We start from the raw sequence: 13,496 nt of genomic DNA, 5'->3' as shown, positions 1-13,496 counted from the left end.
GTACCAGCCCCTGACGGCCACACCGTTTTCTTGAAGAGAGTTCTGTGGACTCGAACTCAGTCCTCCTGCTCATATACCCAATGCTGTTACTCGCTAAGCTGCCTCCCCAGGTCCAGACACCTCCTTTCCCTGTTCTGCATCCCCGAAGAATGGAATTGGAAAATGGGGACTTGGAGGAGGGCACCTAAATCCTGTAGCCTCAGGGACCCACTTGCTATACAACCCTTGAGTCCCAGTTGGGCAGCCAGATGACTCAAGACCACGGTTGTAGTGATGCCACAGCTGGAAGCCAGGTGGCCAGGGTGACTCTTCCCATCCTCCCCGTTTCCCTGCAACCTCTACCTCTGCCTTCCCACGGTACCACTTGCTGCCACCCACACCCTGTCCTCTTCCCTGGCTGTAACACAGAAAAGCCTAGAATGAGTGCTACAGCTATTGGTGCACATTTACACTTGTGGCTGGCCAGTCCTCCAATCCAGCTTCCACAGGCCCCAGAACTGTCTCCCACCCAGACACAGGTGTGACCTTCCAGACACAGGTGTGACCTTCCAGACACAGGTGTGTGACCTTCCAGACACAGGTGTGTGACCTTCCAGACACAGGTATGTGACCTTCCAGACACAGGTGTGACCTTCCAGACACAGGTGTGTGACCTTCCAGACACAGGTGTGACCTTCCAGACACAGGTGTGTGACCTTCCAGACACAGGTGTGACCTTCCAGATGTGGGCTTGACCTGTCTGCTTGCCTGTGTGGAGGCCAGGGGGCATCCTGAGGTGTCATCCCACTCCGTGACAGGTTTCCACTGACCTGGGGCCTGCTCTTTGGCTGGATTGGCTACTCAGCACTGGGTTCCTGGGGCAGCGCCACGTCTGTTTGCCTGTGCGTTTCCTGGGTATGGGACTCAGGTGGGCATTATCCTGAAAACTTCTCCACCCTGTAGCTCAGAAGAGGTTTTAGATGTCTTTTTGTCTTGCCCACGTGTATGTCTGCATCACGAGAAGCCTGGTCAGAAGAGGTTGTCAGATCCTTGGAGCTGGAGTTACATATGGTTGTGAGCTGCCATGTGGGTTCTGGGTACTGAACCCCGGATCTGCTGCAAGGCCCACAAACACTGCTAACTACTGGGCCATCATTTCTCCAGGCCCTGGCTCCTGAATTTTAAACAAGACGGCACTCTGACTTCGAGAACTTTCTGAAGCGCTGGCCCAAGCTCCTCTCTCTGCCTAGCACAGCACTCCAGGCTGTACCCTCAACTTTGAACCCGACACATGGGGTTCCTGTCACTGAAAACCAATGCTGTGTGGCCCCAGCCTCTCTCCATCTCTGGGTGTCCCAGAACAAGGGCCCTGCCTGGATCCTCCACACCGATTCTGCCATCCCAGGACCCCCAAAATAAGCCACTCCAAAGACACAGTATTTTTCCAATTAAATTTTTTCTTTTCTTTTTCTTTCCTTTTTTTTTTTTTTATGAAAAAAGATCACACAGAATTTGCCAACAAACAAAATTCCAAAAGAAACTTTAAAAAAAAAAATCAGGAACAGTAATTACTCCCCACCCCAAAAAGAAAAGAAAAAACAAAACCGAAATCTGGCTTTTCCTTCCTTCAAGATTGTCTGCTCAAAGCCTCCGGGGACCCCACTGGGGTCTGGCAGGCACAGGGGACTGGTTAAGTGCTTCGGGCTGAGCTGGGGGCTGGGCTCGGGTCCCCTCCGTCTATCTCCATCTCTCATCCATTTGGGGGCACATACAGTACACATGGGCAGGGGTGAGAATACGGGGGAGTGGGGGGCAGGCATGAAGCCGGTGCTAGACATTCACGATCTAACAGGAAATAAAAAATAATATTCTGCACGTCAGAATGTGTTTTTTTTTTATAATTTCATAGCTATTTTTCACAGTTTTAAAAAGTTTATATATATATTTATATATATTTATCTTTATATATAATTAAAAAGTTGACTCCATTTAAAGGTGTATGATACAGGGGCAGGCTACAGTAAACTGTACAGGTAACCTTTCGGATCCTCCTGGTGGAGGCGCCGGGCGGGCCGTGCCGGGCGTGGGCGCGGATTTCAGCACCATTGGGGATTTCTGTAGTGTAAGGGTCTGGGCTGGGGGGCCCACGGGGTATGGTGATGCTCCTGGGCTGCCCTCCCCTGCCTTGTTCCCCAAGTCCAGGCTGTCCTGAGAGGGTGGAGGCCGGGCATGCGGACGCCCAGATGCCCGGGTGTGATTGGTGAAGCTGGCTGGCGTTGGGGCCCCCCCGGCCCACGGTAGGAGGTCTTCGATGGGCTCCGTGCTGGGTGTGGCTGAATCTATACCAAACATTAGTTTGGGTCCTTGGAACTCTCCCTTACCCCATCCACAGAATCAAAGCGTCTACGCAGGCCCAGAGCTCAGAGGGCAGCCTCATGAAGAGCATACAAAGTGCTGGAGGGAAGTCCTCACTGAGGTGACCCTGAGGGGACAGCAGAGCTGGACCCTGATAGCTGAGGTGGGGGGGAGGGGGTCTCAGCATGAGGGCACCAGGGGATGACCAGAAAGGGTCTGGAAATGTGTGCACATGTGTGCACACACGTGCATGCATACGGGCACACACATGTACACACTCGCACTTGCCTGGGGCGTCCACCTGGCCACATGCACACGCCCACGAGCACACTGGCATGCACACAACACACGTGGTCCCGCGCCATGGCAGTGGTGGGGAGGGGGGGTCTCTGTGGGCCCCGCTGGGTGGGCGGCACTCAGCAGAGCACAGGCACGCCGTCCGTGGAGAAGATCATGCCTGTGGTGGGCTCATAGGTGCCCGCGAGGTAGTAGAGACCCTCGCTGTCCTGGTATTTCTTGGTCTTCAGCATCTGCTCATACTGTTCCAGGCCCACCACCAGGCACTTGTGGGACACTGTCTGAACATCGTTCTCATCCACATGGGAGGACTGGTACAGGGCACGCTGCGGGGCAGAGTGTGGGTGTGAGGCCCTGGAGGGAACCCTCCTGGATCAGGGAGACCCCGGGATGCCTCAAGGCCAGACACCTGGAGACAGAGGTGAAGCGACGGAGAGACAGATGGGGACAAACGGACAAACAAGAGATAAAGAGACAATGGCGGGAAGACAGAGACCGAGAGAGATAAAGAGATGGAGAAAACAGGTAGCGAGAGAAGACAGGATGTCCAAAGGGATGGACGGACATAGTGCCATCCCCATTATGTTCAGATCCCCTGAACCCATGTAAGTAGCAGATGGGTGTGGTAGCCCACATAAGATCTCTGGAGCAAGCTGGCTCCGAAGACCAGCCGTATCAGTGAGCTCTGGATTGATTTGATATATCAAGGAAGCCTCCCAATGTCGACAGTGAACCTCCAGCCACATAGGCACGCACACTCGCAGGTACAAACATGCTTGTGTGTGTGTGTGTGTGTGTGTGTGTGTGTGTGTGTGTGTGTGTGTGTGTGTGTGTGTACACGCAGACACACAGAAAAATAAAAATGAGGGTTGGGGATTTAGCTCAGTGGTAGAGCGCTTGCCTAGCAAGCGCAAGGCCCTGGGTTCGATCCCCAGCTCCAAAAAGAAAAGAAAAGAAAAGAAATAAAAATGAGAGAAACAACAGAAGAAAAGATGAATGAAGGTGCCTGAAAATGCCAAAGACAGAAAGCGAGGGACGTTCGGAGGCACAACATGGGGCAGACAGTGACAGGGACTCCAGTAGCTCAGAGCAATAGACACAAGAAAGAGAGGCAGGGAGGGGCAGAGTAGAAAGCTTGGAACCCACCCCATCTAGGTGGAGCTTGCACCCCAGCACCAAGAGCCCATAGCTGCCTTCCTACCTCCATAAAGTCCTTCCTCTGGCTGGAGGCCCGCAGGGCTGCAGGGAGGTTATGCCCCGACTTCTGGTCCCAGTGCTGGGGGAGGGAGGGATGAGGATAAGTCTGAGCGGAGTTTTCTTCCCATCTGAGATCCCAGGCCCACTACACAAACTCCCCGGACTCAACCTTCCCACTTGTGGGACCACTGTTCCCAGCATGCCCAGCCTCAGACGGTGTGATGGTTTTTAATTGCCAATTTGATACAACCTAGAATCATCTGGGAAGAGTCTCAATAAGGTACTAAAGTCAGGCTGGGTTGTGGGTGCATCTGATGGGGATTATCTTGATTTTGTTAATTAAGGTGAGATGACCCAGTCCACTGTGGGCGGCTCTATTCCCTGCACAGGGAACTCTGGACTACAGAGGAAGCAAGCTGAGCACTAAACATGCATTATTTATTCTCTCTGCTCCTGACTGTGGATAGACTAGCTGTCTCAGGCTTTTGCCACTGTGACTCCCCACAGAGCCGAACTACATGTAACAAAGGACTGTCAGCTAAAAGAAAACCCTTACTGCCCTAAGTTGCTTTCCTTGAGGGTAATTTATCACACGAACAGAAATCAAACCCCATGGGTCTACCTTTATATACCAGGGTCTTTCAGTTCCCAACAGGGAAACTCACCTGGCCCTCGTGGAACTGCTTGCCCGGGCTGGTCTCCTCCGGATGGTAAAACCACTTGACACGAACCACCATGTTGTTGCCCCATGACTCCCACATGCTCTGGATCCGGCCAATATAGGGCAGGTTGGGGCGGCCAGCTGACAGGAAGACTGCACAGTCGCCGATTCGGATCATCTCCTTGCCTCGGACGATGGCCTTGTAGAAGAGCTTACGAGCCTTGCCTTTCATGCCTCGCCGCTGTGGGACGTGAGAATGAGGATTAGAGCCCAGCACTGTGCCTAGCGCTGCAGAGCCAAAGGCCAGGCACCCACCAGGCTCCCCAATCCCTGGACCTAAGTCACCTGCCATGAATCCTGGGGGTCTGCATGGAAGGGGTGCTTTAGCTTGAGTTTGGAAGCACTCCCACCTACCACCGAGTTCACTCATTAAATGGTGGTGCTACTGAGGAAGTGGAACAGTTTAGAGCTGGTGTCTGAGGAGAACAAGCGGGTCACTGGAGGTGTGGTCTTAAAGGGAACTATCAGGCCTCTGGCTCTTTCCTGATTCCTGCCAGTCAGGAGTAGTTTCTGTACCATGCGTTCCTGCATTAGCTGAGGCCCAGGCGATGGAGCCAGAACCAGCAGACAGTAGTGGAAATGATGAGCCAGAACAAACCTTCCTTTTTCATAAGTTGATCGTCTCAAGTAATTTCTCATAGCAACAGGAGGGAGTGTATATGTTTATACACATGCGCACACACACACACACACACACACACACACACACACACACGCAATGTATGTGCATGCAGATACACGAGTGTGTGTGTGCAGATGCATGGATGTGGCAGCCACAGGGATCTTCCTTGACTGCTCTCCATCTTGTTTGTGTGTGTGTGTGTGTGTGTGTGTGTGTGTGTGTGTGCATGTGTGTGTGCAGACGCCCACAGAGGCAGGAGAAAGGTTTCAGATCCTTTGGAAACTAAGTTTACAGGCATTTGTGAGCCACCAATGTAGGTGGCTGGGATTCAAACTCTGGTCCAGTGCTCTAATAACTTCTGAGACATTTCCTCCAGTCCTTGGGCCTCCTTTCTTTCATGGAGACAGGGCTTCATTATGTAGCCCTGGCTGTCCTAGAACTCACTATGTGGACCAGGCTTGCCTCGAACTCACAGGGATCTGCCTGCCTCAGCCTGCTGAATGTTGGCATTAAAGTCACATGCCACCATTCATGCCTCCCCCTTATTTTTTGAGACAGGATCTCACTGAACCTGGAATTCCTCAATATGTCACTGAAAATATGGAGCGGGGTGGGCAAGAAAGGAAGGGAGGGGAAGGGGGACAAAGAAAATGCCCCTTCTGAAACAGACCTGATTTTGACATTACTACACCCCCAACCTCTTCAACTTCACTGAACCTAGGAGCTGATGACACACACGAGCCAGCGTCTCTTCAAACACTGAGGGAGGCCACCAGATACCCCTAAACCTGTCACCATTAATCCCCAACTCCTAACTCTGCTATAGTAGCACAACAGGGCTACCGATAGGGGCACCTCATCGGAACTGTCCACACAGCCTGAGGACTCTGGCCTAGGCATACAGAGGCCAAGAGCAAGCCCAGGATGGGTCTGTGGTAGGGAAACCCTACACATGAGTCAGCTACTGACTGTCCCCAGAGGCTCTGGGGCAGGTCTTGGCTGCCTGGCATGGAGTTACTGGGAAGATATGAGGGAGCAGCAGGGCGGGGCTCGTGAGGTCAGTAGGTCATTAAGGAACACCCACCCTCAAGGGAATCCAAGGCCTGGGATGCTCCCTCTCGTTTTCTTTGCTGCTTGGACGTTCTATGAGCAATTTATTCCCACACAGGCTTCCTTGACTGACACCCGGCCCTTCACCAGGGACTCAGGCGATGGATGAGTGGTGTCTGGGACTGGTGCTGGGCATGCAGGGAGCCCTGGCTTCCATTCTCAGATGTCATGAAAAGGACATGGTAGTTCATGCTACCATCCCAGTGTGCAGGAGGATCAGAAACTCAAGTTCGTCCTCGGCTATACAGAGGGCATTTTGTTACTGTGAGGGAAAAGTGAGCAAGACAGTGGAGCTCTGAATCTTTCTACCCCCAGGGATTGGGGGGACTGCTGACCCAGAGGGCTGTATCCATCCACATGGAAGCTTCCAGAATAGCTACTTACAATACCCTCCACTGAGAAGGGTACCTCACCCCATATATATTACACGTATGTCTAAGTGGACACATGTGACTTTATTCCTGTGTATTCCTACGTAATGTGTTCATGTCTCTAATGACCCATTTATAACTACTTTGCTCATTACTAGACTGATAGATTAAATGAACAAAATAAAGAGAAAAATAAGAATGTGTTTTGTTATTTTGAGACAGGGTTTCTCTGTGTAGCCCTGGCTGGCCTTAAACTCAGATCCACCTGCCTGTGCCTCCCTCCCGAGTGCTGAGATTAAAGGAGTGCACCTCGCCTCTCCCAGCAAGAAAACTTTAAAAAGGAGGGAAGATTTATTTTGGCTCAGGCTTTCCAGAGATCTCATTCAGGGTCATTTGACACTATGTGCTTGGGTAATGAGAGAATGTGGCAGCTAATTCGCAGCTGACCGGGAAGACAGGAAATGATCTGCAATGATAGATCCTCAGGACCCACCCTGCCAGGGACCTACTTCCTCTAGGTGGAGACCACTTTCCACAAGTTTCGATGACATTCGATATGGAGCCACTATAGTAGATGGAGAATTCAGAACATGTCAGTGTGTGGTTGGTGGGGCACTGGGACAGGAGCACTCTCCAGTTCATAGTAGCCCCCGTGCACGCACATGTGTGCCTGAATGTACATCCGTGTGTACACTTAGTGCCAGTATGCATGAGCACACATGTGTACACATGAGCACACATGTGTACACATGAGTACACATGTGTACACACGTGTGTGTGGATTGCCAACTGTCGGGGCAGAGGCAGAACCTATGACCCCTGGCCATCACACATGGGCTGCTTGCCCGGAACCTACACATGGTCCAAGCTGGGGAAAGGGGGTTCACTCTGCTCATTCACTCAGGGTTTGGAACTTGGGGTTCCAAGGCAGGGTGATAAATGACAGCAGTCTGGCTGCGAGGGGTTTGGAAAGGCCTCAAAGGAGGGCCTGTGCGGGTCCCTGTGGTGTCCAGTTTTGAGCTTCGAAATGAAGGTTGTGAAATATGAGGGCAGGCCTGCTCTGTTACAGGATGTGGATTCTGGGCTAAAATGAATTTTAGAACCCAGGTGCTCTTTGGGAACTCAGGACCCCCTTAGCCCCCTGATTGCCTTCTAGGAACTGTACCTGGGTGGGCTTGCCAAACCACTTCCAAAGCTGCCGGGCGGGTAGGAAGGCGGCGATCTTAGGCCTGTTCTCCACCGATGGCAGACGCTGACGCTTGGCCAGCTCCTTGGTGGTAGGGAGGTGTACGCCTTCTCTCTTCTTGGGCCGGCTCTTGGCCCCAGCCCCAGTCTGGGTCTTGGGCTGAAGAGTCTGCTGGGGCTGGGGTGGGGGCTGGGGCGGTGGCTGGGTGGTGGGGGGTGCCTTCTTGCCTGGGGAGTGAGCTGAGGCGCGTGCCTTGCTGGGTGGCTTGGATACCTTCGTGGGGAGCGCTGGCTGTGTGGAGGCAGCAGCTGCAGGTGCAGGGGCTGCCTCATCATCTGAGCTGCAGGAAGAGTCCTCGTCTGTGGTGGAAGAGGAAGAGGAGGAGGAGGAGGAAGAGGAGGAGGAAGAAGAGGAGGAAGAGGAGGAAGAAGAGGAGGAGGACGAGGAAGATGAGGAGGAGGAGGAGGAGGAGGAGGATGAAGAGGAGGATGAGGACGAGGAGGCAGGAGAAGAGGCCCTGGAGCTGGCGGCACTGCAGGTCCGGCCCCCTGCACCCCGGCCGTTCTCCCTGTTCTTCTCAGCATCCTCCTCGCCTTCCGTCTCCGACCCACTGCTGCTGCTGCTGCTGCTGCTGCTACTGCTGCTGCTGCTGCTGCTACTGCTGCTGCTGCTACTGCTGGAAGTAGTCTCGGACTCCTCTGCCCCATCTTGTTCAGCCTGGGCCTTGTCTGGGCTTTTGGAGTTGCCAGGATCTTCTAAAGGAAGCCCCGGCCCAGGCTCCTGAGTGAGGTCTCCATCTAGACCCTTGGGCCAGGTAGCTTTGGGTTCACTGCTGCCAACGGTTGGAGAGTAGCTGCCCAGGCTGAGCAACCCTGTGGACTCTGGCCAAGCCCCAGGACCTGGATCTTCCCGCAGGAGGAGGGCCTCTTTGGCCTTCTTGCTTTTGGGCGACATGACTCCCTCGTGGTCCAGTTTGACAAGCAGTTCGTCATCTTCCCCTGGCCTCCGGGGACCTTTGGCACCTGAGCCCTCGGTGGCCCGAGCCTTCTTGGGTTTGGGGCGAGTGGCAGGCATGGTGACAGGCATGGTGACAAGTGGGGCTGTAGCGGGGGTTGGAAGCTCCCCAAAGGGTTCAGGAGCTGGGCAGCTAGAGAAAGTGGGTGGTCCGGGGCTGGGCTGTGCAGAGACTGAGCGTGCTTTGGGGGCTCTGGCCCGCTTGTCCACTGGCTCTGGGGTGCTCTTCTTAGAAGTTGGAGTGCTGACAGGTTCCAGGGCCAAGGGAGCACTGGGGAGCTCATTGGTGGCGGCCCCTTCCTCCAGGACAACAGCTCTGTCTGATAGAAAGATCACAACTGGAGGTCAAGGGTGGAGAATGCTGGGAGAAAAACAGGACTTCCTTACTAGATGCGCTAGTCAGAAAGGGTCTTGTGGAACCCTCAGTAGAAACCTAGGGGCAAAGTCCCTCCCTGTGTAGCCCCTAGGGCGGTCCTTCGAATGTTCTCCAACTCCTTTGATCATGAAGTAAACCATAGGAAACTCCCCGGCAGCACAGAATTCTCCTAAGATGGAGATAAGTCATTTACAGGGAGCCCCAAGCCTCAGCATCCAATTCCCACAGCGGTCTCATCCCGCACCTCCTAGGCCGGGGAAAACTTACCAGCCTTGGCTTTGGTGCTAGGCTTCCGTCCTCGTCCTCGAGCCTTGCCCCCTGTAGCCTCCTGAGGCCCTGTGGCAGCCCCTTCTTTGCCTTCCCCTGTATCTTTGCTAGTCTTCCTGCTACGGCGTTTTGCACTGGGTACTAGGAGTGCTGGGGATGGCTCAGCACCTTCAGGACAAAGGGACAGTGTCTCAGGTATTACTTACTGATCCAGGCTTTCCGTTTACAGGTGGAATGACCTGCAGCTAACCCATGTTAGGGAGCTCAGAAATAAGACTAGAATCCTCCAGTGCTGAGGTGTGCCTCAGTGGTAGAGCCCCTGCCTAGAGTCCCCCAGTGAGGGGCTGGGGTGTGGCTCAGTGGTAGAGCCCCTGCCTAGAATCCCCCAGTGAGGGGCTGGGGTGTGGCTCAGTGGTAGAGCCCCTGCCTAGACTCCCCCAGTGAGGGGCTGGGGTGTGGCTCAGTGGTAGAGCCCCTGCCTAGAATCCCCCAGTGAGGGGCTGGGGGCGTGGCTCAGTGGTAGAGCTCTTATCTAGCTTGTACAAAGAAGAGAAGAAACAAAGAAGAGAGAATCAAATGACAAACTGAGCCCAGAGGTAGGTGGAGAGAACCCAGACAACACTGAGCAGTCAGCATGTACTGCTGGGTTGCCAGGCAAGGGCCTAGGTGTGTGGTTCCCAGGGGGATTTTCAGGGACCCACCCTCTTGTTCCCCATGTCCTAGGTTCCTCACTCACATTGAATTTTATAGTCAGGAGGCAAGAGGCGGATGTGTGAGAGGGGAATCCTGCCTGTGTCTCCGTCATCAAACTCCACGGTGATCAGGTCCCCGTCGTCTTCCAGGTCCAGCAGCCCTGAGGGGAAGGGCAGGTCAGAGAGGCTCCTGGGACTACAGCCCAGGCCACGAAGGCATAGCCTTCGAGGACCCTGGGGTGTATACACAGGTGCGAAAGTGTGGGAGTTAAGAGCCACACCGGTCAAGGACGGAGAACCAGCTTCCTCGTTTCCGGCTGTTTCTTACGCTCCAAGGGCTACAGATGAATGACCATATACATCTCTCGGTTTTCTCATACACCAAGACCCAAAGCCACTTTGAGAAGCCTTACCAAGTACAACAGCTCTGAATGCCAAAGACAGGAAATGAGACACAGGTCTACATTCTAGAACATTCCTTAGGAACAGAGTCACAGTTGATGGTGGTTCTGAGTTGAACCTCAAGCACGTCAGACGAACATTCTACCAACCAGCCACATCCTCAGCACTGATCTTACTTTTATTTGTTGAGACAGAGCCTCACTTAAGTTGTCCGGGCTGGCCCTGAACTAACTCTATAGCCCAGGGACCCCTTGACCTTGTGATCTTCCTGCCTTGGCCTCCTGAGTGCCTGACCAAGTCTGGATGACTGTGGCTTTACTGTTCTGGAAGGAGACAAGGTCAATAAGAGTGAGGTCAAGGCCAACGATACGGGAGACATCGATACCTACTGAAGGACTCTGTACAAGCAGGATGAGTGGGAAGATTTGAGCGGCTCTCTCTAAACTGAAAGGTACTGGATACATTCAAACACTAAACATGGGACACGCCAGCCCTTCCCAACACGCGTACGCTAAGGCCGAATCTTCAGACATGGGCCTTGTGGCCTTGGCCTATCTGTGCCAGCACTGGGGAATCCCTGAGCAGAAGCTTCCGCCCACCCACAGCACACAGAGCTCCAGAATGGAGCTTCAATCTCTGTCTTCACCAAGGATCAACAAAGATGCCTGGGCGATCTCTAATTAGAGGAAGAGGGAAAGCAACCGAGACCAGGAGGGGACACAGAAGGCGAAAGGAGTCAACGGAATCCAAACAAAGGAACAAAACACCCTGTGCGAGACCCTTCGAAATCAGATGCGCTGACAGAGCAAAGATTTCCTTGAAAATTAACCCTCAAGGAAGTGGAAGAAGTCAAGCCGACAGTATTGGTATAAGTCTATAATCCCAGCACTCAGAACCTGAGGCCGGAGGGTCAAAAGGTCGAAGACAGGCCTGGCAAGAAGACTCGACAGGAGGGGTTGGGGATTTAGCTCAGTGGTAGAGCGCAGTGGTAGAGCGCTTGCCTAACAAGTGCAAAGCCCTGGGTTCGGTCCTAACCCGGGGGGGGTTGGCAGGGAAATGTGTTTGCTGAAAAGCCTGAAGTCGTGAGGGGCAACCCCGGGATCGGAGAGGGGGAGGCATAACACAGTCCCCAAAACATACACACGTCTGTATTTCATGCTCACACACATACAGAACTGTAGAGACTGAAAGAAAATGAGAATGACTCAAAAGAGAGAAAAACAAAAGGAGCCTCCCACAAAAATTAACGAATTTTACTGCGTGTGATGCGTGTGCGCACGGGTAGGTGTGAGTTCATACGTGTGTGCGTCCTTGATCTCTCTCCACTCCACATATTGAGGCAAGTTCTCTCGATGGAACCCAGATCTCACTGATTCAGCTAATCGAGCTAAGCGTCTTGCTCAGGGATCCCAGGTCTGTCTCCCACATGTTGGGATGATATGGAGACACGTTCTCCTGGCATTTACATGGGTGCTGGGTACCTGAATTCCAGTCTTCACACTTGCATAGAAATTGCATTACCCAGTGAGCCATCTCCTCAGCCCCCAGATTTAGGAATTCCAATGCAGTGAACTTATCAAGTAATACCGGAAGTTCAATACAGAAAGCAAATGTAGCTCGGCACAGAGGCACACATCTTTAATCTCAGGACTTGGAAGGCAGAGGTAAGTAGATCTCTGTGAATTTGAAGTCAGCCTGGTCTACAGAGCCTAGTTCCAGGATAGTGAGAGCAACACAGAGAGATTCTGTCTCAAGAAACAAAAAAAAAAAAACCAAAACAAAACAAAATTTCCAATGTGGATCTTATACCCAGCTCAACTATCTCTACATAAAGGTAGACTAAACAGATGGTAACACAAAGAACTTGATAAACTTATCATCTGTGGAGTCTTTCTCAGAAAACCACGAGAGGCTGGGGCATGGCTCAGCTGGCATTGTGCCTGCCATGAATGCACAAATCCCTGGTTCCATTCCAGGTACTGCATCAGTTTGGTGAGATGGCATATGCACCCAGCACTTGGGAGCTGGAGGCAGGAGTGGCCAGAAGTTCAAAGTCTTTGTAGAAGGTTTGAATCTAGCCTGGGCCACAGGATCCCACATCTCTAAGCAAACAAGCTACTGAAAGATCTGTTAAGATGACGAGATGAACCATGAAGGAGACAGAATGCTTCACAGAGAGACCCCCCCCCCTCTAAAACTCCAAGAGGCCCCCTGAGGCAGCTTAGGGGAGCACCCAGCCCTTCATGGGACTGAAAGACAAAGTCTCAGAATGCCAGACTCCTACAAACTTTTACTGTAGTAACATGATTTCTGGGGATTGATCATTGATTTACAGACGGGAAAAGAAGTATCTTCTTAGCTCAATCGTAGCTTAGACCATACTGCATACTTGTCGCTTAGTGGTATACAGTCTTCTGGTGTGTAAAATGTGAGGTAGCCAATAGGTGTGTTCTGTTGGGCCTTTTAGTCCAACCAACACCCACATCCCCAGGCAGGTTGATTTTTGGAATGACTGAGGCTTGAACTGCTCAAGTGTCCACTTCATCTGTCTGTTCTGACATCCCTACTAATCTATACTCGTTTATGTATATGCGTGTGCCCCTGCATGAGTTCTTGTTCTATGTGTATGCAGAAGCCCATGGAGGCCAGAAGATGGCATTGGCTCCTCCAAATTGGTGTTTTGGACATTTGAGACCTGCCAAGTGGATGCTGAGAACCCACTTTGGTGGCCATCTCTACAGCCCCATAACTATTTTTTTTTTCTTTTGGCTTTAAAATATGCATTCATGGGCTGGAGAGATGGCTCAGTGGTTAGGAGCACTGACTGTTCTTCCAGAGGTCCTGAGTTCAAATCCCAGCAACCACATGGTGGCTCACAACCATCTGTAATGAGATCTGATTTCCTCT

At 52.5% G+C, this 13,496-nt stretch overlaps 1 protein-coding gene across 7 annotated transcripts in view; it reads right to left on the bottom strand.

Moving 5' to 3' along the window:
• Window positions 1–1,418: 1,418 nt before the first annotated feature.
• Window positions 1,419–13,496, bottom strand: part of Tnrc18 (trinucleotide repeat containing 18) — a 97,321-nt gene continuing 85,243 nt past the window's right edge. For all 7 annotated transcript variants that reach the window (XM_032887143.1, XM_032887147.1, XM_032887148.1 and 4 more), the window contains 6 exons: window positions 10,232–10,348; window positions 9,496–9,663; window positions 7,818–9,172; window positions 4,494–4,730; window positions 3,833–3,907; window positions 1,419–2,957 (listed from right to left, as the gene is read on the bottom strand). In XM_032887143.1, coding sequence (XP_032743034.1) covers window positions 2,751–2,957; window positions 3,833–3,907; window positions 4,494–4,730; window positions 7,818–9,172; window positions 9,496–9,663; window positions 10,232–10,348 — 2,159 coding nt within the window. In that variant the 3' untranslated portion in view covers window positions 1,419–2,750. The remainder of the gene's footprint in view (window positions 2,958–3,832; window positions 3,908–4,493; window positions 4,731–7,817; window positions 9,173–9,495; window positions 9,664–10,231; window positions 10,349–13,496) is intronic.

This window comes from Rattus rattus, chromosome 16 (genome assembly GCF_011064425.1).
Source record: "Rattus rattus isolate New Zealand chromosome 16, Rrattus_CSIRO_v1, whole genome shotgun sequence".
In the NCBI taxonomy this organism is placed as follows: Eukaryota; Metazoa; Chordata; class Mammalia; order Rodentia; family Muridae; genus Rattus; species Rattus rattus.
The sequence above is the reverse complement of the archived record's forward strand: the minus strand, read 5'-3'. Positions and strand labels throughout refer to the sequence as shown.